Source organism: Perca fluviatilis, chromosome 19 (genome assembly GCF_010015445.1).
Source record: "Perca fluviatilis chromosome 19, GENO_Pfluv_1.0, whole genome shotgun sequence".
NCBI classification, from domain to species: Eukaryota; Metazoa; Chordata; class Actinopteri; order Perciformes; family Percidae; genus Perca; species Perca fluviatilis.
The window spans coordinates 20,418,116-20,445,028 of NC_053130.1; the positions used below are offsets into that span (position 1 = coordinate 20,418,116).

The window sequence follows — 26,913 nt, forward strand, 5'->3', positions numbered from 1 at the left end:
TTATCTAATGTTATCCAACTTTTTTTTTTGAGGATTATTTTTGGGGCATTTTTAGGCCTTTATTGACAGGACAGCTGAAGAAATGAAAGGGGAGAGAGGGGGGAATGACATGCAGCCAAGGGTCGCAGGTCGGAGTCAAACCCAGGCCCGCTGCGTCTGAGCTATCTGGGTGCCCGACACTGGCTTTTTAGAGATATTATGCTAATAGAAGCACAGACATGTAACATAGACAAAAAAATATTCAGCATTTTTGTCTTTGTCTATGTTAATGGATGATGTTCACTACCCCTCCAAGGGGTCACAAGATGAACTTGATGGGTGGGGAGGTGATTTACAGGACAGGAAAAAAGAAAGAGCATATTTCTGCTACACAAAATGTTGTATTTTTCTAACTTTTCTCTAATCTTGGTTTGGTTCTGTGACGGCATATGCCTCCACAAGGCTTTGAAAATTCTCAAATTGAGTCAATCTAAGAAGGAAAAATCACTATTTGATGGAGCTACTCATATATCAGATTTTCATGATTCATGATAACATAAATATACATAATGGAATCGGCCTGAAAAGTACAGTACTGGCCAAGCTCTAATCTTAACTGAATTTAGTAGACTGCGGTACAGACTGTGGTATTAAAGATAAAACGAGGATGGTCAAACATTCAATTAAAAGATAATATCGCTCCATATTGTTGATTCCAAAAACCAAAAGCTACATTGATAACATGTAACCTCATACAAGCGAACGTAATAGCACATGGACACAAATTACTTTCTTTCACCGGTTGCTTGTTTGTTTGTTATTATGTTGCTTATTGTTGTTTTTATAGTGTAGCCTATAGGCTAAATAATAGTTTTACTATTCACTTTTTTTGTGACCTGTGCTTGACTCAGACTCTCTTTTAAAAATGGACCGGGCAACATGTTCTTGCAGGAAGTAAAAAAAACAACCACACGCGCACACTCGCGCACACTCACGCACACACACACACACACACACACACACACACACACACACACACACACACACACACACACACACACACACACACACACACACACACAGGCAGATGTACTCACCCTGACCCCCATGAAGCGGTCTCTTAGTACAATCCAAGACAGCAGGAAGACGAAGGCCTTGTTACAACAGAAGAGCGCTGACACGTCTGTTGTGTTGATCTTCCTGAGGGCCTGCAGGTACAGGTAGTTGGTGAGGATCCACAGCAAGCCAAAGGGAGCTATCTTGGTCAAAAACACCTTGGGTGTCAGTCCATCATCCCCGAAAAACCTACAGCACTCCCTGTGCAGATACATAATGCAGAGCACAGGGTTAGCATATTGAAAAATGTGGTATGACTAATTTAAGAGTTGATGAGTTTTTACGGTCTGGGACTTTACAGTAATCAATATTTATGAACACAAACAGCTCCGTCTAAACAAATGATACCAGAGAACATTGCATCGCAGCGCATGTGGGACTGACAGAAATAAGTAAATATTTACAAATACAATCAGATCTGCCACAAGGCATTAAAGTTAAATATTTCTGATGTGTCTCTATTAATGAAAGTAAACTAATTATTTCCTTCTCAGGTGTTTTATATGATTTGTCTTTACCAGGTGGAGGCTCCAACATGTCCATATATTATAAATACACTAGGGACATACACAAAAAAAACAGTTTCTGGAACTTATGCATGTTCAATATATGTGGCAAGTTTGTGATGACTCAGTATAATGAATGATAGTGAGCTCAGTCTTACTGGACATACTTTGGAAGTAAAACTTAAACTGGTGATCGATGACGAAGAGTCAGTCTGGTGACATTTTGTTATCTTTATGAAGTGATTCAACTTCAAGGGCTGGACTTGAACCTTGTCTAAAAGAGTGTTTAACTGCACACAAGAAGTCAAATATTTGAAAAGGATGAAAATGCCCTTAAATAAAAGCAGACAGTCGAAAGCTATTTGCCTGACTGACAGTCAATGTGTCACAATGTAACGTGAGAGAGGAACCAAAGCGTGACATTATGTATCAGTATCAAAATACTTGATAGTGATCCTGTCTACTCTGTTACTATGTTTGGAAATGTTCTACTCAGTAAGACGTTACATTGCATCAGTCTGCGGTGATGCCAAGAAAAACTACATCCCTCTGAGTCAAAATAGAAAATTTTTCCAGATACTGGCATTTTGATTGTGCTCTTGAGTTACACCGTTTACTCTCTGAAAGCTGCTGGCCCTGTGAAAGTAATGAAGCAGCATGAGCTGAGGAGTGGCGTTGTTATGAATCAGCTCCAGAAAGCTGAGTCAGCAGCACTAAACTCACACCCCCTTTATAAACACATTGATTCAGTGGCAATCACATTAAAGTCTATCATCATTTCATTACAGACACTGGATACACCACCTTCAAATCCAAACCACTGGATAGTTTGTGGTTTGTTTCTGCTGTACTGCTGCACTTGTGAGACCTGTAATCGGCATTGATTTTGGAACGCCTTCCAGCTCTACAACTGCGCTGAGGAAGGTTGTAGAGCAGCATCCAGCAGCAAAATGTTTCAAATCTGCGTTCTCTGGTGGTAGACATTTTAAAGAGCGTGGACATCATTTGTATTTGGTTTCCTTTGTATTGAGAAAATCGAAATCAGCAATAGAAGTCCATTTATTAGCTTTTTTTTACGAGCTTTTAAGTCAATTAAGCAAGCTCCAAGTCTGCAATATTAAAGCCTAAGGAAAAAAAGCTAGTAAGTGGACCTTAAGTTAATATTGTTTTTGGACAAACTAACTGTCTCCAAGGTCAAGAATGAAATGTAATGCTCAACTCATACACACGAATTGTTATTTTAGCTGCCCAGTGAAAAACTCTAACATGCAAAGGTTTCAGGAACTGAGAAAAACAGCCTTCTCACTGACAACTTTTGAATTCATTCAAAAGACTTTTAAAATGGTTTCTTAATAACCAAAAACAGTCAAACCCTCTCAAACTACAGCAAAGAGAAGCATTTACTCCTCATATTGAAGTCAAACATGAACAAGCAGAACTTGGCGATTTGATTTTATGAGGTGATTTATATGTATGTCTCTTGCAGCTACAATATGTCAGGCAAATCTCAAAAGGTGATGCACAGAGTGTAATGACGAGCATGTGCCTTTTACAGTGAAGGAGTATCTTTGTATCTCGTATCTATGAGGAGAGACACCAGCTATTACCGACACCAGGTCTTTGCCTCTACTTTGGTCTCTGATTTATATAAAGAGACTCTTGGTCTCTATTTCTCCGCATGGTCTAAATAGGCTCACCCATCCACCACACCTTTCACATACTTCCACTCTCGTTTTCTCTTTGTGCTAAAGTAGCACATCAGTTAGCAGAGATAAGATTTTTGCCCAAAACCCATGATGAATGGATCGTTTTAAGTGTGAATGCACCTCTAACACTCTTAAGTTTATATTCTTTAAGTTTGCTGCAGCAGCATAACTAAAGATGGCATTAACCTGATATTACAAATTAAGTTAGTGGTGGGCTATTTTGGAAAACAAATAAGAACAGGGAGTGACTGTGCATAACTAACCAGCAAACATGGAGGGTAAACAACTCTGTTCATTCAGTAAGATTATCAACAGGCTTACATTAAGAGAATGCTGATATTCCATATTCTGATTGTAAGCAGCTGGCTTGTCTTGCAACCTTTTTTGGGGATCCCGACCCCAGGTTTGAAACCACTGTATTCATATATTTCCCACAAGGCTTTTCAACAATCTCCACAGGATGTGCCTAAGCATTTCAGCTGTAGGTTTTATCTGTATAAAGACGAATAGTGAGACTATTTGTTCGTTCCAACAAACTTTCCACAAAATGATTTCTAATGACTGCATTGCATTCTGGTCTACTGAGGCTGCTGCTGATGGGGACAGAGAGAAATTGCTTTATTTTCTATGATGGGAAATTGTATGAGATAAAGTCAGTGCATCATCACTGAGCATAGAAAGAAAACAATTCCCTTTGACTATAGTTGACTTCATATACACAGTTGATATTTTTCTCTCTTTTTCTTTTTGGCTTGGTAGCCATGACAATAAGAAAACTAAATCTTTAGCAATTGAACTTGAGAAGTGTTTTAGGGCGGATAAGATGCACTGTTAAGTAGACCCTTATGAACTGAAATTCATAATATCCTCCCCCTTATAATGGTACACTGATGCATCGTCAGCATTACTACAATACAACATTGTTCAGGGCACTGAGATTCAGTTTTGCCATTGCATATTATTGCTGTTGATCCCAACCTTAATTTTGAGCTCCATATGAAATCTCTTGTTCAGTCTTGCTTTTTTCCAACTAAGGAATATTGTGAAAAGCAGACCCTTACCTCAAGAGTCGTCCATGCTTTTAAAGTATTACGTCATGTCTAGACTACTGTAACACCTTGTTTACCTCGTTTATCTCGACCCCTGTGGTCAGCCTCATTTGTATTTAAAGGAGCGCTTTGTATTTTGCAGGGGCCTCCAGTTTTCAGAGCTGGGACTTCTGGCTGTTCCAAGGTCAAGGAAGGTGTTTGTGCTTTTGCTGTTGTTGCTCCTTGACTCTGGAACAGCCTCCACAAAGTCTCAAAGAAGCCAAATCAAAACCTAATTTTAGTTTGGCTTACTTTGTAGATGTAAATTCTTATTTCTCCTTGTTTTATATATTATCTCTCTTTAAAAAGTGATGTGTAAGTCATGTTTACTTGCTCGCTTGCATGCAGTGAGAGTCTTCTCACCTGAATCTCTGTCTGGGCGTCTGCCTCTCTGGACTCTTGCACACATGGCCGATGTAGTAGAGGGGGAAGAAGAGGCAGTTCCAGGAAGTGGCGAACCAGGTGAGGGTGAAGGGGGCGTCAAACTGCTTAAAGGTCAGCTTGGCCAGCTGAGTAGAGCCTGCCCAGGACGAGCACACACATATCACCATGGCGACTCCCCACAGGGCCTTCTGCACCTGTACGGTTGTTACTCTGATGCAGCAGTGGAGCTTCCGTCTGTTGGAGCCGGACTCCGCTCCGGCTGCAGCACCAGCAGACTGTGCGTCTGTGGTGCCCACCACATTCTCCCTGATGCGGTCTTCTCCTATGGATGAACACATATGTCTTAGATTTACAACTAAACACACTGAAATGGGTTCTATGATCAGGAATGTTTTTTTTCAATAATTTATCAGCTGAGGAATATTGTTATGCCCTTAGGAACCATAATTAAGCATTATACATCTCAATGAGAACTAAGACCTTTTACATTAGAGTGTTTTCTCCGTGTAAATGACTTCAGATCACCCGTGTCTTTTTCTGGCTAAAAATAGCTTATTTCATAGTTTAATTGAACTTGAAGGTGATCAATCAGAAATCTGAGTTTAAAATGTGGTGTTCAAGTGTGACAGGCTGCAGCCAAACAGAGGACAAAAGAGGGCAGATCTGATATCCAATCCAAGACGACCTCTTCTCCACCTTGTGAGTTACAATGGCGTGTGGGTGTGTGTGTGTGTGTGTGTGCGTGCATGCGTCCGTGCGTGCGTCCGTGTGTGCGTGCGTGTGAGTTTTCCCAAGCGCACAAAGGCACACACGGCAACGCTTAACTTTGCTATTGCTCCTGTCAGAACCTGATAGCCTCCATATTTCTTCAATAATGTGGGAATTGAAGCAAAGTGTTGATGTGCTGTTTTCTGTCCCACTCACACCCACTCTGTGTTTCAAAACTGATTCCCTTACCAAGGTCATTTTGTTATCTCAAGTCACTGAAATCACTCATGGATACTTTGATTATTGTCTCCTCTAAACAATTCAGTTACAGCTGTTTAATCGTAGCGTGGAAGCATAAAAACGAAGAAGCTCAAACGCAACATAACAAAAGATATATTATTCATACAGGAGATCTACATTCACTCAGCCTCCCTTTATCTCTCAGTGACATTGTGTATTGACAATGAATTAACATATCTTGGCTAAGAATTAGCACAGTACAGTAACAAAGAACACCAACACTATCATTAGTAAAGCCCTAATAAATAATTGTATTTGTATTTGAGTCAAACTGAGCCTATAGCTAAACTTTTACCACAGAAAATAAAACCTTTAAATCAGGGGCAGTGTAAGTGAGGGGACAACACAGTAAACAACACCCAACTATATGTGCTCTGTTCATTACGGCTGTATAATAATATGCACCATTCATCTTCTGTAGCTTCCTGCCTTCCAACAAGTTAAAACTGAGGGATCTCCCTAATGGTGCTTCCAGAGGTAATGATGTGCCGCAGGGAGCCTTTTGCCGATTCATCTGCACTGTACAGTGCTGACTGGAATACAGAACACACTTCAAAAGGCCTCAGCAAGACTACCATAAATCTATCTTAGGTTGGGGTTACACTATGACAATTCTCATTGTTCAGCAACAACAGGACACTGAACCATCTCACATTATTTCATCTAGTCAGCACTGATGACACTGTCTACCTTCATGTTACTGTGATCCGTGCAGTCAAAGGGACACCTATTGCCTAAGCACCTTGCTACTATTTTACAAAATAGCTGTATACAAACGCATCCATCATGCCCAATGAGACAACTCATCCTTCTGGAAGAGCTGCCTCTGACCTTGCCAGGTGGTCTCATCATATGACAGATTAACATCCCTGATGACTATCGCCTCCCATGCTAATGCCCTGGCTTTCCCAGGCTCTCTGCTGAATGCACAAGACATTCTGATTTCTGTTTATCTGCTACGAAAATAAATGTGATGCAATTAAGATGAAAATATGCTGCAGAATTTGGGCATCCTGAACAATGCTTCTTGCACCTGAAAAAAAAAAAGCACTTGACAGCTCTGACAGTTTTGGGGCACATTTGGCAGCAATGAAAGCTGATTCAAGATCATTGTCTGTTCCTGCAATAAAATGATGAATCAGCAAAGACCAAAAAAGAGACAGTAGCACGTGGATGAATGTCTGTCAAAGTCTTGGGCACAAGGGTGAGAATTAGGTTTCTCTATTCTGAGCTCCAAGCCTCTTTGTCTTGTTCTGAAGGTCATCTCATGTTTACGCTTCCCAGTTTTTGTCCTTCCTGGGCCTCCGTCCCACATCCTGTGGCCCTGGCCACTGCTCCATACTGCAGCACAGTTTAATCTTCCAAATGCAGTAATGGGCCAAGCCAATCAGCCCCCAGAGAGGCACTAGGGGCCCAGCTAAGCACTTCCAGTTCTGGCACATGTGAACACACTGAGTGAAGTGTCATGACAACATCAAGCGTAGTGATATTCCTTTCACCCAGTAAGCTGTTAGCACAATATTCTGAATATAATACATTCTCTCTTTCATTAAATGAAATACGTTGTATACATTATTAATTGAAGCTTCTATAATTAAATGCTGAGGCATCAAGGTATATTAATTTGTTACCCACTGACGCTCTGACTCAATGATTTGAAAGTAACGCTTTTCATAGCCTGATGGTGACTAATGATACTGTATCAACCTTGAATGGCGGTAATAACCAATATAGAGCACTGCTGAACTCATCAGTGTGAGAGAGCTGGGTCAGTAGAGTGGCTGAGTGAGATAAAAAAAAGGCTCCTCCACTAATAGCTGAAGCCATTATTACCATGACTGAAACACCCAGGAAGAGACTCCTTCTGTAACTGCTAAATGATTAACTGATAGCTCTTAACCTTATCTGTTTGTAATCAAAAGGCAACTGTCAAGGTCAGACATTACTACAGTAAAGAGCCTACAATGCAATTTTGGGATTGATTACGTGTATTTTTTATTATATTTCATAATTAATCTCAGCCTTTTTCATACTAAAACAGATTAAGATTAGGTGTAGTTGCAGATTGCTGTATTCTAGCAAAGATGTTTAATTTAACACTAGATGAAGATATCTCCACTCATTCAACACAGTCTATGTCCGAATGTGCTTAACAGACATCTGTGAAATCACTGGAGACAGGAAAAAAGTGTTGGCATCCTTGCAGGACCAGCTTTGGATCCACTCTGACAGCTCTATGGCTTTTCCTCCTCAAATGCATTCATCCCGACCATTCAGCTGAATTAAGGCATACTAACACCTTAGAATTCCATATGCACAGGTAAAGATGATAGAGAAAGTGTTAAAAATAAGATTTTGCTATGTTACATAAAGCATTTATCAACAGAAAGAATAATATCTCAGCCCTGCTGGGTCTTTAACATAGCGAAGAGTGCAACACTTTTCTCCCTAAGTAACATTTTAGAATACAAATCCACTTGTTCTATGCGACATCTCCCTACCTGTGTGTACCACTAAAGGCACAGTAAATCAATCCTATATGTTCATCTGTCTTCCCATAGTGTTTTAGTACACTGAGCACATCATAGGGAGAGTAATGAATATACGTCCTACTTCCAGTAAGGCCGAAGCACCCCGACTGGTGTTGAGATTTATCTGGCCAATCTTCCAGTTTTTCTCCCATCTCAGTCCAAACTTCCCGGCTTCCCAACCTGCCTCATTCCCATTTGCTTCCCCCTTTTTCGCAGAATCTGCAGTGCAGATCTCTCCTGCTGATAGCTGCAAATCCCAAACGTGCCAGCAGAGCCCTGCCTGACTGCCTGCTCTCACACTTCACAGAGCCTGGCCATGACAGGCCGTGAAAGCCCAACTATGTCCCTCTGTGGCTCCCTGAACAGGCCACCGCCTACGCCACTCTCTCTGCCGTCCTGTTTCTCCCAGAACAAGAACAGAGATCCTAGCAGGCAGCAGTAACAATAACGTCAGGCTTGTGTTGGTTCACCAGGGTGGCTGTACAACTGTCTGGAGCGCTTCACTGGGACCTCAAGTTGGAAAGGTTTGTCTGTTACACCTTCGTGGGAGTGAGAGTGCACAGCAGCGCTCTGCCTCAGTGATTCAAGGGGGTAAACAGATCAATCACCGATAGACACTTCAGAGGAACTCTTTTCCTTGTCTTACTGTCTCTGCTTGGTGATGAATATGAATTGACTGGTGCAACTTACTCATTCTGTCATGCTCATAATCAAACATTATACCATATGCAGTACAATATAATAAATAAAATAAATAATACATTTTATTTATAGTATCAAATCATAATAAGAGTTATCTCGAGACACTTTACAGATAAAGTAGGTCTAGACCACACTCTATAATTTACAAAGACCCAACCATTCCAGTAATTCCCATAAGAGCAAGCATTTAGTGCGACAGTGGCGAAAAAACTCCCTTTTAGGCAGAAACCTTGAGTGGTGAGTAAAACTTCCTTTTAGGGAAAACCTAGGACAGACCCAGGTTCTTGCTGGGCAGTTGTCTGCCGGTGCCGGTTTGGGGTATGATGAACAATGGCAATTATAGTTACAATAAATACGCAGGGCGTAGCTGGACATTGCAGGACGTAGTAGGGCACGGCGCGGCATAGCAGGACGTAGCAGGACCCTGCAGGGCATAGAACGGTGTAGCAGGGTGCCTAGCAGGACCACGGCGACAGCTGCAACCATGATTTAGGTGCCACCCTAATCCAGGGAAAACTGCGGGGCAAGAAAACAAGGGCTCCGGGGAACAAGCTCCCCAGAGCTAGGTTAGTAACAAGCATTTGCCCACAGATGAAAAACAGAGAGGAGAGAGGAGCTCAGTGTGTCAAAGGAAGTTCCCTGGCAGTTTAAAACTATAACAGCATAGTTAAGAGCTGCAGAGAAGCAGAGATAGGGAGGGGGCCCGCCGTGACTGTGGCTACACACCCTCCCCTGCCGGTCTAGGCAAACGTTGCAACTCCTCACTCCCGAAATGTAAGCTTTCTATGAAGAGAAGCAGAGATAGGGAGGGGGCGCGCCATGACTCTGGCTACACACCCTCCCCTGCCGGACTATGCAAACGCTGCAACTCCTCAATCCCTAACTATAAGCTTTATCAAAGAGGAGAGTTTTAAGTTTACTCTAAATGTGGTGACGGTCTCTGCCCCCCGAACCTAGACTGGGAGCTAGTTCCACAGGAGAGGAGCCTGACAGCTAAAGGCTCTGGCTCCCATTCTACTTTTAGAGACTCTAGGAACCACACGTAACTCTGCATTCTGGGAATATAACATTTTACCATAATCTAGATTTTTAAAATGAAAATGATTCTGATGCAAGATGAAAATGCAAAATGCTTGTTCTGTCAATCTTTGGCTGTCACACAACATCAATCATTGCATCAGTAGTCTCAATAAAAATAAATCCTTCAATCCCATGTTGACTAATGCAGTTTGTCATTCCTGACATGTCAAAGTCTGAGCCTTACAGTCTTTATTTGTTTAAAAAGTAAGGCATAATCTGGGAAGTTGTATGATCTTCACTTTAGAGAAGGATGGTAGCTTCATCATGGCAGGTCAGACAGACAGGCAGAAGACAGACAGGCAGCATTCAGTGTCTTTGTAATCTCTAAGTCTGACAAACAGTGGGAGTCTGTGATACTTGGCTGTGACAGCTTGGTCAGGCCAAGCTGACAGTCAGAGGCCTTTCAACACAACAGAGCAGGCTCATCTGACAGGCCTGTCTCGCTCAATAACACAACAGAGAGTCAGGCGGCAAACACACCCTGCCGCGCCAAGCAGCTGATAGGTGGGACCACATGGGCTGAGGGGACAAAGGCCCAGGAGGGCAGACAAGGGTGGTACTGTTACTGATCCCGCTCTCCTTAACTCCCGACCGGTTTCTCCTTGAACCTCAAAGGACAACGGAGCAACTTTCTCACTGAGCTGCAAACTTGTTTGTCACTGCCCTGACCTGCCCAGCTGGTTCAACAGATGCTCACGATACAGGTCAATGCTGTGGCCCTCTGATGCCTCATTGGTAAGTGACATGACAAAACACAGGTGCAAGCAGGCCAGTGTGTGTTTGTGTTTGTGTCCGTGAACTGTGTGTTAGAGCAGAGCAATAGCAATTACTCATATTTGGCAGCGGGTACACTGCCCAGCAGTATATCCCCCAGTCCTGAAGCATCCCTCCCTCCCTCTTGCGGTCCCTTACAGCAGTGACTATAGCCTGATGGACCTGCAGTTTAACTACTAGGCTAGACTGGCAAGAGTCCCAGCACTTTCCGCGACAAATCAATATTAAAAAGATTGGCCACAGCGCCCCTGTTGAAGTAATGGACAAGCAACCACCGCAGGTGTACACTTTGAGTGTCTGCCCAAACAGTGGTTTTCCCTGCACCCCAAGGCCACTTAAAATACAGGAACCCTATTAGACTTACATACACCTGACTTATGACTTCTCTATTTTCGGATACATTTTTTTGCTGACATTATTTTCAGGCTGGTCACAATTAGTTACCACAACTGCTGTAGGGATGGTGGAAATGTTTTGTTATTTCAGCTTTGTAATAATTAGGATTTTTCTCAAAGACACTATGACACAGAACACATTTTCTTATATGACGTACAAATGAGATATGCGAAGTCATGGCAGTAAACATCAAATGAACATATACATCAATCAATTTAGCACCTAACATCAATCCATCTAATCAGTTTAATATGATTCATTATGGCTTTCTCTGCACCCACACTCTGCGTTTATGTAAATAAACTGGAGCAAAAGCTTGGCCTTGTGATAAAACAAAAGCCCTGTCATTGTGTATTCATTACACACCTATCAAGTGAGAACGGCCTGATTTACTTGCTTTAAAAATGTATTTAAAAGCATTACTCCTCTGACTACCTTTAAAGTCAACTCCAATTACTTTCAAAGGATCAAAGTGAGATGTGCCTTTTTAATGGAGCTTGGAAAGGAAAACTCCAAAATGATCGTCATAGCTGCTTCTGGTGATCTTTTAACACAACTGGTGAAGGTTAAACACATGTACGTATATGTATACTATTGTTTTGGCAGATGTAGCCTCATCTCCATGCTGAGGGTATTGCTAGTCACACAGGCCTGAATGTACATTTGCATACAAATAAGACACAGGCAAACAAGTATGAGATGCAAGATTCTATTTATGTCCTTTGTGAGTGCGCTTGAAGGAAACACATCCTGTTATTTTTGTCTTTAACATTGATGATGATTCAGGTTTTTGTGTTCTTCACCGACTTTTCATCAATCACTTCAGGCAATATCCACACAAAGTAATTAGTCTAATACTTCTTTAATACATCTTTAAAATCTTGAAGCGGACAGGATACGCTAAATCCATCTCACCGGGAAACACTGAAGATCCTATACTGTGTTAAATGAGTTCATTATCTGTACATTTAAACCTCTACTTCGTTATAATTTGCTATGAATCGATTGATGTACAGTAGCCTGTGGCCAAGGTGCACGGAGCCCTGGAGAAAAGGTTCAGTGTGCTGATAATAGCAGCTGGTGAAATATGGCCAGCGTCCTCGGGGATGTATGTACACTGAATCACTTTTCAAAGACGCCTGTTCTGTTTCCAAGTGTGTGATGGAATTACAGAGATTATAGGGATTTTTATGAACTTCTTACCCCTGCCTCTGATGACACAACACAGACATTCCCCAAAGACATCACCGTTAGAAACACATTTGAAGAGAAATCAATAATTATCATCCATGGGCCATTTAGTTGGGTTGATTTGTCACAAGAACACATATAGGAAGAGGTAAATACTTCAGATGAAGACAGTGAATCAAACTTGTGGCTGTAGAAGACAACAGGAGATAGACTTTTGTCACAAAGCGAAATCAAGCAACATTAAAGGAACGTAGGATGATTCTTGGATTCTTGTGATGATGATACCAATAATAAGTCTGATGTCAAAATTGATTGGTTCCATCAAAGCGAGAAGCATCACTGCTTCTGACTTGATAATTCCAGAAAGGATGTTGGTGGTCTAGTGACAGTACAAAACGTAAAAATAACTAGAATTTAATGGTGAAATACGAAATAAATCAAAATAGACTTCTGAATTTGGTTTCAGGTCTTGTAATTTCCATTTGAACACTGGGCATTGCCCCACTAATACTCCATGGCACTGTGGATGTTAACTGGACACACACAAAAAAGACCACTGAATATCCCAAACTGAAAAAAAATAACTCTTTGACAGTTGGGCGCAGGTTGTTAGTGGGGAGAACAGAGGTTTTGGAGCTGCGGTTACATAAGGAGTGGAGAAAAGCGGTGTGTCGATCCGCTGTTGCCCCCTGCGATTCCCTTTTCCTTCAAAGCAGCTGCTGAAATGGGAAGCTGAACGTTCACATGATAAACGCTATAGCTTTGATTTCCTTAAAAAATTTACAATCCTGTATCACCCTCAACACACACATTTACATCCCTTTCCATCCACAGCATAGCTTTAGTTAATTCTGTATATATAAGCTTTTCAAATAACAGCCCACCATCTCAGCTATTCTAAGAATAAAATATTTTGAGCTGACATTCACACTAATAAGCTTAAAAATCGTTGGTAATCCAGCAGCAGTGATTCTGAGGTTACCCAGAATGCCTTACAGTGACTGAATATATGCAACACAGTTTAAACAGCTATAGCATCTGGTTAGTTAATTTGATTTCTGCAGTGTACATATGAAACTGCATGAAAATACCTCATTTATATTCTAGCTGCTGGTCTTGTCATAAATTATGAAGTATTTTCATATATTTCCACATTAATAAAACTGTTGTGAACTCCCAAACAAGAGGAGGTATAGGTTAAGCTTCACTGACAAGTCTGAGTCAGCAAGCTCTGTAGCTCAGGTTTTTACAACAGAACATGAGAGGTACACAATTCCACAATTATTTATATTATCGTCTTCATAATTAACTTTTGTACTGAACCTTGTTTTGGAGGCTACACTGACATTTTGGCAAATTACCTCCACTTGCTGTGCTGTCCCAATTCGACTGGTCGCCGTCAGTGTTTAGTCAAGCACTACATTACTGCACTGCACAAACTACAGCAACCAGCAGTGTAACTGTATTAAGATGATCAAAGTAATTATATAAGTAAGTCATCACAACCTCTGAGGACTCTTTTCTTGCACCATGCCATGTGTATGTGTGTTTTAATCATGCAAATATTAATAAAACAATGAAAGTTGAAGACATAAGTGTATGTTTGTAAGAAAGTAAGTGTATTTTTTAGGTGTGCGAGGAATTACTTCAGATGCAAGGCACTAAAATGCTGCGAAATCAGCAGCCAATTTAGTTTACTCTGGTCTCATGCCAAACACTGAGACATGCACTAGTCCTCTGAGCTGAAGGCGGATTAAAGAATGCATAACACCCCTCCTTTGCACAAGCGTGAGTCATTAGGAGAACATTGTAGAGTCGGGAAGACATGATATGAGACTATACTTGTTCAAGATGGCAGGGCAGGTGATGCAGCAACACACACAGAACCACACACACACACACACACACACACACACACACACACACACACACACACACACACACACACACACACACACAAACACACACACACACACACACACACACACACACACACACACACACACTAGCTGTGACTCTTGCAGCCAGTGATGGGTGGAGGGTGTAGAGTGTGAGGGGGAATCCCTGCTGCAATAACAACTTAAGATCCTACCAATGGAGCAGTGCATTTAATGCGTCAATAACATGGTAATGCAGGTCTATTTTAGGCTTCATTTTGGGGTTTTCAGCAACATCACACGACGAAAGAAAATCATAAATAAATAATGCGATGAAATTCCGAGTGACGACCTGCATGGAAATAATCAGGATGCTGTCTGATGTCAAATTGTTTGCATAAATGTTGTATCATAGATTTAACTATAGCCTATTATAAGTTGCGCGCTTGATTGATCCTCGTGTTGTTTTATCTTGCTCCCAATTCTAAAGTTGCCTCTTGAATGAGATAGCCTATGGGAGTAGCCTTGGGAGAAATATTTCAGCTGAAATCCTCTCTCTCAGATTAACAGAGGGATGCTTCTAAATGTAGAGTAGGCTATTCTGTGAAAAGACATAACAGGCTGCCCAACACACACACACACACTCTCACACACACACACACACACACACACACACACACACACACACACACACACACACACACACACACACACACACACACACACACACACACACACACACACACACACATACACACACACACCAGCTCCAGTTTACAGGATTGCAGCCGCTGTAAATAGATATGAACTCTCCCTACCTTCCACTTTGGTGAGGGTGAGCACCGGACTGTTGCACGCGGACAGCGGGGCAACCCTAGCGGAGTGTTTCTTCATGATGATGAGCTCGGATGGGCTGAGCTCTAAACCGCTTCGACTACATCCCTGAAGCTGATTTGGTGCAGACACCAGACCACTTGATGGGACCCTTGATGTTTCTAGAGCCGGTCTCCTGCTCTCTGTCCCCTCGCATCCATGCAACTCCCTCTTGATGCTTTTTTTTCTACCTCCGTCGTATTCCCCCACCCCCTTCCTCCACTTGCCTTCCCTCCCCAAATCTGCTGTATCCAGTGCGTCCTGGCTGGTCTCTCCTCACGCACAGTCTGGCAATTGCTGCAATTCGCCAACGTCACACATCCATCAGCATCACGATCACCTCCCACCACCCACCAGCCCCTGTCCCAAGGCAGATGTGCCCGGCTGTCTTCCCCGACCCCCCCGTGGCGGTGGTCCCTCCTGGGCAAAGGAAGCTCCGAATGGAAGTGACTGGACGGAGGCACTAACCTGGCAGCATGCAGGCAAACTCCGAGCTATAAATGGACTCTGTGACAGGTTTGATTGGATCAATGCAGTGAAGGTGGGAGAGTGTTGTTTAGCCCATTAACACTCTTTGGAGTATTTTCAGGAGAATTAAATTATAATGAAACGAACTAATCCTTAATTTGATCTCGCGACCACGTTGACTTCCTGCAATTAAATCTTCCTGAGGGTCCCCAGATTGCACTTCCTAATACAGCCTTCCTGTTTTTAGTGCTTATGCTCCTGGGTTTTGGTTTATGGCTTTATTGTTAATACATTTTAAAATCTTTAATGTATTTAATTTAATCTGAAATTAGCACAGACAATGTATGGATTACCAAAGTTTTAAAGACAAGATTTTTTCTTCAAGGTCATGCATGCAGTTCTTTACCTGTTATTTTGCATAGGTGTGTACAGTGTGTTAAGGTGTTGCACTCCATGAACAGGAAATATTATCCACAATTATTTTTGAGATTCTTTTTTTTTATTCTTGGATGTGCTACACTCTTCAAAAATGCAAAATGAATCCCCCTATTTGAGTATTAAATCACGTTTCTCTTTTTTTGCCCAGCTGGGTGGGCATGTGGGGTTGATAAAGAAGATATGGACATAAGGGAGTTGCAGATTTTAAATGAGAATGAAGGGAAGTCTAGGGAGATTAAAAAAATAATAATAATGTAACTTCACATTAAAGTCTATCAGAGTCTCTCATATTTAAAATACGCACTGCATAGAACTCATTTTTATGTGAAGTATGAGGTCAGGGATTGCTGTGGAAATAAATAAAAACTGAGTTGGCGGCCCACTGTGACTGAATTTATCCAAATGACAGCAGAAACACAGACATTTTGAATGACATTAACACAAACATGTCCCACAGTCTTATGATGACTAGGCAAATACACAACTTCAACTATTGTTGTGCTTTAATTCACTAGGCTATGGGAGAAATGTCCTATATACACTGCCATGAACAAACTCTAGCTGTTGTGTTCAGAGTTTCCTGTCAGCTGTGGTTTGTTAAGGGATTGAGACCTACCTCCCAGCTGACTGACTGATACTCTGACTGACCTGGGTCACAGTCCTGATAGCTTTCAGTTTCACATCACCCTTACATATCCTGTCTTTGACTTTCCCAAAGTCATCACAGTTCAAATTGTACTGGTATAAGTTTCAGGCTCATTCACGAGGTGCAGAAAACACTGTTGAGTGTCTCTTGACTCTTGTCTGTTAGGTCTTTCTACCAAAAGCAGGAATTGGTTTTGAAACCTGAAGTGGCAATTGAGAGCTTCACATCGAGTTTCACAGCACTTTTAAACTAAGAGCTGTCCAACTCACTTCGTAGAAGCAGCTGGTCAACAGAAATTGTCCCTGATGTCATTTCTGTATATCTTTATTATGTCATTCTGCATGTCACTTGTGTTTAGCCATTTTACACAAACAGATAATCCATCAGAGGAAAGCAGATCGGTGTCAGTGGTGCAAGTAGAACTGCTCAATATCGATCTGGCAATGCCTCTGTTGTCCCTGTGACCCTGCATCAATGTCTTTAAAGACATGTGTGTGTGTGTGTGTGTGTGTGTGTGTGTGTGTGTGTGTGTGTGTGTGTGTGTGTGTGTGTGTGTGTGTCTGTGTGCGTGTGTGTGCGTGTGTGTGTGTGTGTAAAAGCCCCTGAGTGTGAGCATGCCTAAAGGAAGCTGCACTGAATAATTCACTGCTTAGACTCTACCTCACACTTAAGCCCTGCCTATAACTAGGACAGGAAGCTTTAAAAACACTCTTGTCCCAGACCCATTCTGACGTCCCTTAGCAGCCAAATGCACTTGATCTTTGACTATTTTCCATTGCTTCCCACTCTTGTGTTTGGGTTTGCAAAGGGGAGATGTCAGGAACAGTGGATGGGAGCTAATTGATGAGGTGCAAGAACTCATAGTGAACGAAGTAAAAGAGCAGCACAGGATGTTTGATGGACAAACATTATAAACATGTCACCTATGAATTATACTGTTGTGTGTCACAGTGAAAGATTCCATGTCATGGTTTTGTGTGTCTGTGTGAGTGTCATTTGGGCTCTGCAGCTGCCAGCTGTCACTGGGAACTACATCATTTTGTCAATGTTCAGCTTATATGTTAAGAACAAGAAGATTCAGTCAGAGTGCACATGCTATTACTGATACAAAAGACAGGGAGGTGGAAATAGGTGGAGCGGGTAAGATCATTAAAAGATCCCAGTCAGTGACTCATAGACTTTTATCTGTAACTGCACGGGGGAGGATCAAATCAGTCCAAGCTCTGAGACGCCACATGACAACTCTCTCTCTCTCTAACACACATTCACATACTATATGAATAGGGATAAGTGTGTATGAGCAATATAGAAGTGTAAAAAGGTCCATGCATCGACACAGCCTTTTGAATCCCTATATCTACCCAGAGACTGATGGAAGCAGATCCGGGACGGCACGTGATTAAACTTTCATGTAAAGCGGGATGTACTATTGAGCTTCAAATAAGTTTTTTGTTTTTTTGATTTTTTTAATGTTTATTCATGCTGAATAATGAAGGGAAGCTAAAGTAGCAATTTTTCAGGTCAAACAATCTTTAACTGCACCAATCAGTGTAACTATAATGTTTCTACTGATTGTAGAATCAACCAGACGTGGGTGATGGCTTCATATGAAGCCTTTCTGGGAAAATACTGCTTTGTAAGACATTATGGGATATGTCATTCTAAACAATGTTGCTGTTAGGTGCGAATGGAACAAATTGAGGTAGCTATACAAGGGAGAGACAGCAAAAAAGCTGTAACAACAAATTAGTGTTTAGCTTGTCCTCCAGAGAAACAGTAATGGCTTGATATTACTCAGGAAATGTATTTGATGGAAAAAGCTTTTTTGGGGGGGGCATTTTCACCTTTATTGGATAGTTAAGAAAGGCCGACTGGAAACAGGGGGAGAGAGAGGGGTATGACAAAGTGAGAAAAGGTCATCGCATCAGCTGGAATTGAACTGATGACATTGCGGTTATGTGACATGCGCTCAGGTTTAGTTTTAAGTTACTATGTTGCTACTGTCACATGTTGACACAAATATCCAACAGTTGTTGAGACATTTCGCTCAAAACCACAAATGTCAACCTCATGGTGGCGCCAGAGGTAAAGTCTGATGATCGCCAACGTGAATAGGATTTATCCTCTGGAAAATATAAACGTCTGTACATATTTCTACAGGATACATAAAAACTTTGACCTGCTGGTGGCGCTAGAGGAAAAGACCTGTTCAATGGATAATCATACTGAAAAGAAAACTACATGAGACAGAGCTTATGAGTAAGAATTGCACTTGAATTAATCTTCCATCCTTGATATTTCCATCTACTTGATACATCATGTATTCAACACTTTCACAATTACAAATCAGCTGTTTACTGTAATCCTACAGAGCAAGGTGAGAAGTAGGATAATGAGGAAGTCTGAAATCTATTATATTGATTATGCATAATCGTGCTTCACCTGCAAATCAGATGTAGAAGATGATTGACTTGGATTGCTAAAAGGTGTGTGTAAGAGTACATGATTTATTGTAGTTTGATCTAAATAAACCAATAGTGCCAATGTGAGAAAATGTGTCTGGCTTAATTTGATTTGTGTATAGCAGCTGGTTGGTACAGACTGTTGGCGCTGTTATAATTGCCTCTTTGCCAAAACATTAACATATTTGTTATTGGCATTTCCTATCCATTCCAATGACACATCTAGTCTTGATTTAAGACAATTCAATTACTTGTCTAAAACCAGTAAGAACTACTTAATGTTGTACTTACTCAGCTGAAATTAAGGAAACTTGGAGACACTTGGCCAGAGCATGTCTGCTTTTAAGATCCCAGACATTGTCTCTTGAGCCACTATGATGTTGACATTTTTATCATCCATCTTCGTCTGCTTATCCAGGGTTGGGTTGCGGGGCCAGCAGCTCCAGCAGGGGACCCTAAACTTCCATTTCCCGAGCCACATTAACCAGCTCCGACTGGGGGATCCCGAGGCATTCCCAGGCCAGGTTGAAGATATAATCCCTCCACCTAGTCCTGGGTCTTCCCCGAGGCCTCCTCCCAGCTGGACGTGCCTGGAACACCTCCCTAAGGAGGCGCCCAGGGGGCATCCTTACCAGATGCCCGAACCACCTCAACTGGCTCCTTTCGACGCAAAGGAGCAGCGGCTCCACTCTGAGCTCCTTACGGATGACTGAGCTTCTCACCCTATCTCTAAAGGAGACGCCAGTCACCCTCCTGAGGAAACCCATTTCGTCCGCTTGTACCCTTTTTAGTTTTTAGTGAAACATCTCAACAACTATTGGATGGACTGCCATTGAATTTGCAGTGGAGATCCTCTGACTTTTACTCTAGTGCTTCCAGTCAGATCTGAATGTTCCCTTATCCAGTGAAATATCTCAACATCTGAGATGCCACAAATGTTTGTACAGACGTTCATGATTTTCAGACAATGTATCCTGGTGACTTTGGTGATCCCCTGAATTTTCCTCGAGTGCAAACATGAGGTTGATTTATGGTTTTAAGTGAGATGTCTTGACACTATTGGATGGATTGCCATGACATTTTGTACACACATGTACTGTATGTCCCCCTTCAGGATGAATTTTGTACTAATTCCTTAACCTTTTATATTTTGCACCATCATCAGTCCAAAATTGTCATTTATGTCCAAATATTTGCAGAACTAATTGCATTCCCATCATCAGCAAATGTTAGCACATGAAAATGCTAAATTTAGAAGGTGAACAGGTTAATCATTATACCTGCTACGTCAGCATGGTATCATCATTGTAAGTATGTTAGCATGCTAAAGCACTGCTCACAGAAATGCTAAGATTGCTCTTAAGGGTTAGGTTATTTTTTGCAAACTTTTCCCAGCTTTAAAACCTTCAGACATGACCAACTTTCACAGCAAAGCAGATGAGGTTATGTACACAAAAAAGGAAATGGGTCGATTCATTTTAATATTACCACTATGAATATTAATGGTGAAGTGATTAATATTATTAAAGTCAAATATTGGCAGCGTTCTCTTTTAGGTAAACTAAAGAGAGGATTTCAATGTTTGCTTCTCTCTGGAAAAAAAAAAGAAGGTCATTTTTAGTCTCCTCTGAAGCACCTCCCCCTCCACTGTTCCACTTCAGGTCACTTCTGGCTCCTGCTTAGCGGGGAACAAGTAGCGGAGCTGTAAACATGAGAGCTGAAGCTTCATTATGGAACTTAAGGAGTCTGTCTCACTGCCCTCACGCGTCCTCCCAAGATGTGAGAAATAAAAGAGGGGAAGGTTGTGGCATATAGAGTCCTAACTAACAGCTTGTTTCAAATACCAGAAAGGTTAAGTCAAATTAACTTTCTCTCTTCCTGTGCCTTATACATCTTCAGAGCAGTCACAGCTCATCTGTGGAGGTAGGCGGCTGTCTAGGTAGTGCAACCAACAGCAGTTTATTGGCTTATTGGCCATAGTGGGTTCCCCTGGAGTGTAGGAGACAGAAAACAGTTGCCAAAAAACTTTCCCCATTTTAAAGTACATTAAAGAACGACATTGGTGGCCCAGACTTGCATTGACCTTATATATATATATATATATATATATATATATATATATATATATATACACACACATATATATATATATATATATATATATGCTGCCTTATTGTGATTGATCTAATAGTGACTACACTAGAATACATACTGTAGGCTGATGTTTCCACATAAACGTTGCTCATTAAAATTAGTTTTAATTTAAAAATCCACCCCCTGTTGTCTGGGAGTACCAGAGGAATACCTCTGTGCATTATTGTAATATAAATTCTCTCCAAGACAAAAGCAGCATGAATTATATTTGGTGTGATGATATAAACATGAATAGTCCACTCCATGGGACTTGATATACTTTCTAGTGATGTTGCTACAGTACATAATCAACCCCAAAATAACAGACAGAACAACATTGCTCTGAAGAAAGAGGGAATTTAAATGTTTACGCTTCGAACTCAGAGTGAGACAAACTTCTTTGGTTTCAGTCTGAAGATATGCCACATACAAGTTAGCCTCCAGTAGTTAAACTAAATTGCTGGATGTCATCAGTAGTCTAGACACACAGACACTTTAGGGCTGTAACTAGCCATTATTTTTAATTATGTATTGATTAATTTACATATGATTTTCTTATTTACATGATTACTCGTTTAGTCCATAAAGTGCCATAAAATAATAAAAAAATTGCTCAAGTTTACACATTTATATATTTACAATTGACAAACAGTCAAAAACCAAAATATATTCAGTTAACTATCACAGAGGTCAAACAAAACCAGCAAAATATTCTCATTTGAGAAGCTGGTGCCAGTAGATGTGAGCCATTTTGGATTAATCAACTGATTGTTTCAGATACACTCTTTCACATATGCCTGCTAACAAACATCATTTGTCTGACTGGGAACTTGTTAAAGAGAAGAGTACATGTGTCAGAGAGTTTATAACCTCACCCTCAAAACAAAGAGCTGTCCAGGTGGAAGACAGAAAGTAAGCTGCCACTTAGAAATATAGTAATGTGTGGCTTCCTCTTAATTACATCCACAGCTAATAAAGTCCAGCAGCATCCGTCAACTTGTAATACCAAGTGATAGCCTTATAATCACACACCGAATCAGGAAGAGTCTCCATTAAATTTACATCCCACTAGAGGAATCAGCCCCTGACAGTACATTTCTCCTTTCCAATTAATGTTGTTTCAGAGCAACAACACTTAATGTGTAAAAGTTTAATTCGTGGTGCAGATGTGCAGGCAGGCTCAGAGACCAGAGTCCAGTATACGGCCCTGTATGCCGTTGGACATGTGGGTAGAGATGCTTTAACTGAGACAAGAATGATTCTGACCAGTACCAGACGTAAAGGGAAAAGCTTTTGCAGAAACACCATAATCACCCACACAGTTACACATTCATATCTGGAAGCCAACCTTCCAGTCAAGCCTTCAAGCCTTCCTAACCAACATCTTGGCAGGAAGATGGTACACTGGTTTTGAGGTTGCCTTGCCCCACTAATGAAGTGGGCAGTGGTGATTATATATTTTGTCTGGTTGTACTGTCAAATTATCCTTGAAGAGGCTACTTAACTCCTACTCACTCCAAGAACAAAGATACTGACTTTTCCACCCCAGCTGCTGGTTTCAGAGAAGTTTCAGTAGAAGGTAATTTATGCCCACAGAGAAAGATACTTTCTCTCAATTCAATTCAATTTAATTCCAAGATCTTTATTTATCCATTAGGAATTTAATTTGTGCAGCGCATCAGTGCATGTACTGTATAATCCATTTACCCACCATTGTTTCATACACTCCTCGTCTAAATGGCGCTGGCTCCCTCTGTTGTCAAGCTACAGTACGACTATTTCATCTTTTTTTTCTTCTTTTTACTAGGCAGGCAATACAGCCTAAATAACAAGTTCAGTTCAAATTTTGGATATACTGCTTTGTAAATTTGATTTTCATTTTGCACCTTTCCAGTGTTTAATTTACATTTTATACATTAACATTCACAGCTGTCCATGGATCTGAAATGGAAAAAAAAAACTCCCAGCTGTTTTTGCTGAAGCGAGTGCTCTTTAAACTGCACTTATCTCACTGTGCTTAAAAACATTCATCAAATTGTTCTAAATTGCTGTAATTATGGGACAGCATTTCCAAAGGCTTCCTTCCACCATTTATATGAGGCCATTACCTGAGCCTGAAAAGTGTGGGCATGACAGTCTACCATATTCTGTTATGCCATTTTTTCCCATTCTACTATAAAATAATCTCTTTCTTTTTAAAGAGAAAGAAAATATGCTCTTAGATGTTGCATTCTGTTCCAGTTATAACAAGCATTTATACATATAGCCCCATTCACACGTAACAAATATTACATTTTATATATTATGTTGCTGTGTTTTAAACATTAGTGTATGGTAAAAATGAAAATGGAAATATAAGGTAATCATACATGTCATACATCCTGTCTTGATATTAGACAATATCCTGACATTGCAGAGCCTCAATTGTGCCTGTAGGGGGCACTGTGACCCCATGTACACACTGATGGCACAGAAGACACCTACTCAGGGTTTGGATAAAAAATGACCAAGAAATCAAGCTGCAGCTCAGCAGTGGAGCAAAAAAAGGGACAGCAGTAATGAAAGGTGATAATGTGACCCACATACACACATGTACAGTACACTTGATGAAAACAGACATACACATTTAGAAGCACACAACAGTGCTGAGAGATTTTAGATGAAAACACAACTACACAACACACACACAAACACACACCCACACACACACACAGGTGAAAATTAGTAACTAACAGCATGGTGACTCTTTGTCTTTGTCCTTCTCACTTTCACCTATCTTTTCTGCCCATACTAAGGACATTGTTAGAACTCTCACTCCATTTTTTGATTTGGGACATGCTCCATAGTGAGGTGATAAAAGGCTAAAGCAAGCCCAGAGTGACCTGAAAAAGCACTGACATCTCTACTGGCAACCATGTGGGGCCTAGAGGTTTCCAAAAATTCAAAGTCAATATTATGGAAAAATAATGTTAGCTTTAAATAACTGCTACAAAGGTGGGCCATTTCCGGTCCAATGCAATTATTTGTTTTCAAGGTGTTTCAGCAAAAGGACTTTGTTATGCAAGTTTTAAAGTCAATATTTGACAGAGCTCCTGAAATCATGTATAGCACTGAAGATGGATTGGTAAAAAAAAAAAAAGAAGAAGAAGAAGAAGAAAGAAATGCATTTGGAGCAAACATTTATTTTCTGTTTTAAGAAAGGCCAAATCATTTCCTAAAATAGCTGAGCAATTTTAGCTTTTATCAAATGTTACACAACCAGTAGTATAAGTGCATTTGACTAATTTCAGCAAGTTTTTTTCCAATTGCTAAAACACAATTTTGCAAACTAGGCTGGTTTTATCAAAACACACAATTCACAAAACCACACACCCAAACTGCAAAATACCTCATATATCCTGCAAAATGAAGCACTGCAACCAAAACTACATATAGCATTATCAAAATCAAACTTTTTCACCAAATGGCACACACTTCATTCATATTGCCAGATTTTTGTCCAATCAACTACACACTTTACATGTCATTTAGTTGACACTTTTATCCAAAGCGACATACAATTGCTATGTGTCAGAGGTTGCACACCTCTGGAGCAACTAGGGGTTAAGTGTCTCGCTCAGGGACACATTGGTTGACGTATCGCAGTGGGAATCAATCCCAGGTCTCCCACGCCAAGGCATTTGTCATATCCATTGTGCCATCACCACCCACACGCGCTGTTGGGCATAATGAAAAGCACTCTCATCTTTAGTATGCGTTGCCATAATACTAAAATAGTTCAAATTGTAGAAAATTCTTCAGATTGTTCACATGCACAGAAATATTTGCAAATACACACACCTGCTGTTGAAACATTTTATTTTTTTATTTTTCACCAAACAAGTCAGTGCAACATATGCACAGCAGATATATATGTACATTGGACTGAACAAAAATATGCTCACAAAAAACAGTAAAATGAAAAAGAAAATTGCAGAAAAAAATATCTAGAAAAAAATTTGCATCGTAATGCTTACTTCCCGATTGAAGTGGTAACATTTAACCATTGAGATGTTTGGCCAGGTGGCACATATACCGGTATTGGCCAATTAGCTCATGTAGTGTCATTTTGAATGGCAGTGTTTTGAAAAGGCAAACATGTGACTTTATGTCAGATGGTTGTGTCTTACGCAGAGAACTGTGTTCAATGCATTTAAAAAGTGCCATTTTGCAAAATTGCAAAATGTGTGTACAGCAGAAAATGTGTTTAGACTTTTGGAGACTTGAGAAGAGGTTTTGCTCTCTGTGTGTCACTTTAAATAATTGTGCTATGCATGTCATTTTAGTGTATTAGCAATTGGAAAAAACTGTAATACACATTTGGTTCTCTGGTATTTACAGCAGCAGGGAAGTGTTTGTGGGATTTACCAAAAATAATATAATATGATCAATTCATTTCTGGTTTTGGTCTCTTCGTGGGTTAGGTTGTTGTTAAAAATAAAAAGATAGATTATTTCCAACCTTATCCTTTAGTTTGTCATTGGGAATGAGCTAAAATATAATAAGTACATATAATATATATTGTATTGTGTTATTTTACATTCAGGCAGCTAGCAAAGTTAAATTAACATGAATAGCAATCGGGAATGTGAATTTCTGAATTTCTGATATACTTTTATTGAACTCCATGGGCGGGAAATGTTCTTTTACCCCTTTCTAGTTTGGATGTTGCACTGAAAAGCCAGTATGCTACTGCAGATAAAAGGGTTGCAGAAGGAGTGAGGAGTTATTTATGCTGCTGAAGGATGCTTCAACACGTAGCGCTACACAGGGGATCAAACCTCTGACATTCAGTTTGGAGACACTTTTGCTTACTGCCAGACCAATCCTAAACAACAAATGAAAAGAACATTATTTGAGTCTGAGCAGTGACCAGGTGCAGAATCCTGCTGCAGATGTTGGAAATAGAGGACCTGTTGCCTCCTTCTATTCACTTCTCCAGCAGAAACAGCCTAACTGTCTCCCTGTCAGCAACATGGGACCTTAAATAAGTGATATGACTAAACTCCATCTTTGCTAAATGTGGTGCCATGCTTCTGACACAACTGTGAACATCCGCGGCACAAATTAGGCCAGCGAATAACAGTAAAATTATACACCTGAGAGTCTACACCTCAATTATGCAGAGATTTGACATTATAAATAATTTTGCTTGAACACAATTGAGGCTGGCAGAATGACAATAATTTTCTGCCTTTTGTGGTAAATAATTCGAAGCTGGGGAATAGGTCCAAACACCAGGAAAGACAATTTCGCAGTTGCAGCAGTAACAATATGAAAGTCTTTGTTCACAAGGGACGAGTGGTGTTTATTGATGGCCAAATGGAAAGAAAAATGAATTCTGCCCTGTATCCCTGCTTCAGATCTGTTAGTTTTTGTCTTTGAAGTGTTCAGATTGGATGCCGAGTCCAGCCGGGGCGCTTTCAACACTGATCAAACTGGTTTCTGATGACAAGCGAACCTATGCATCCACTTATAGAAGCAGGTGTTTGAAGGCCCTTCAAAAGGCCAGGAGC

The 26,913-nt window shown here is 40.7% G+C and overlaps 1 protein-coding gene across 3 annotated transcripts in view; it reads right to left on the minus strand.

Annotated features, from left to right (window-relative positions):
* The window catches only part of slc35f3b (solute carrier family 35 member F3b), a 54,512-nt gene that overhangs the window by 6,573 nt on the left and 21,026 nt on the right, over positions 1-26,913 (minus strand). For 2 of the 3 annotated variants that reach the window (XM_039784342.1, XM_039784341.1), the window contains exons 3-4: positions 4,759-5,101; positions 1,077-1,296 (exon numbers count right to left, since the gene is read on the minus strand). In XM_039784342.1, the coding sequence (XP_039640276.1) occupies positions 1,077-1,296; positions 4,759-5,101 (563 nt within the window). Of the gene's footprint in view, positions 1-1,076; positions 1,297-4,758; positions 5,102-15,156; positions 15,570-26,913 lie in introns of those variants that run through there. The other variant, XM_039784343.1, reaches the window with a different exon arrangement.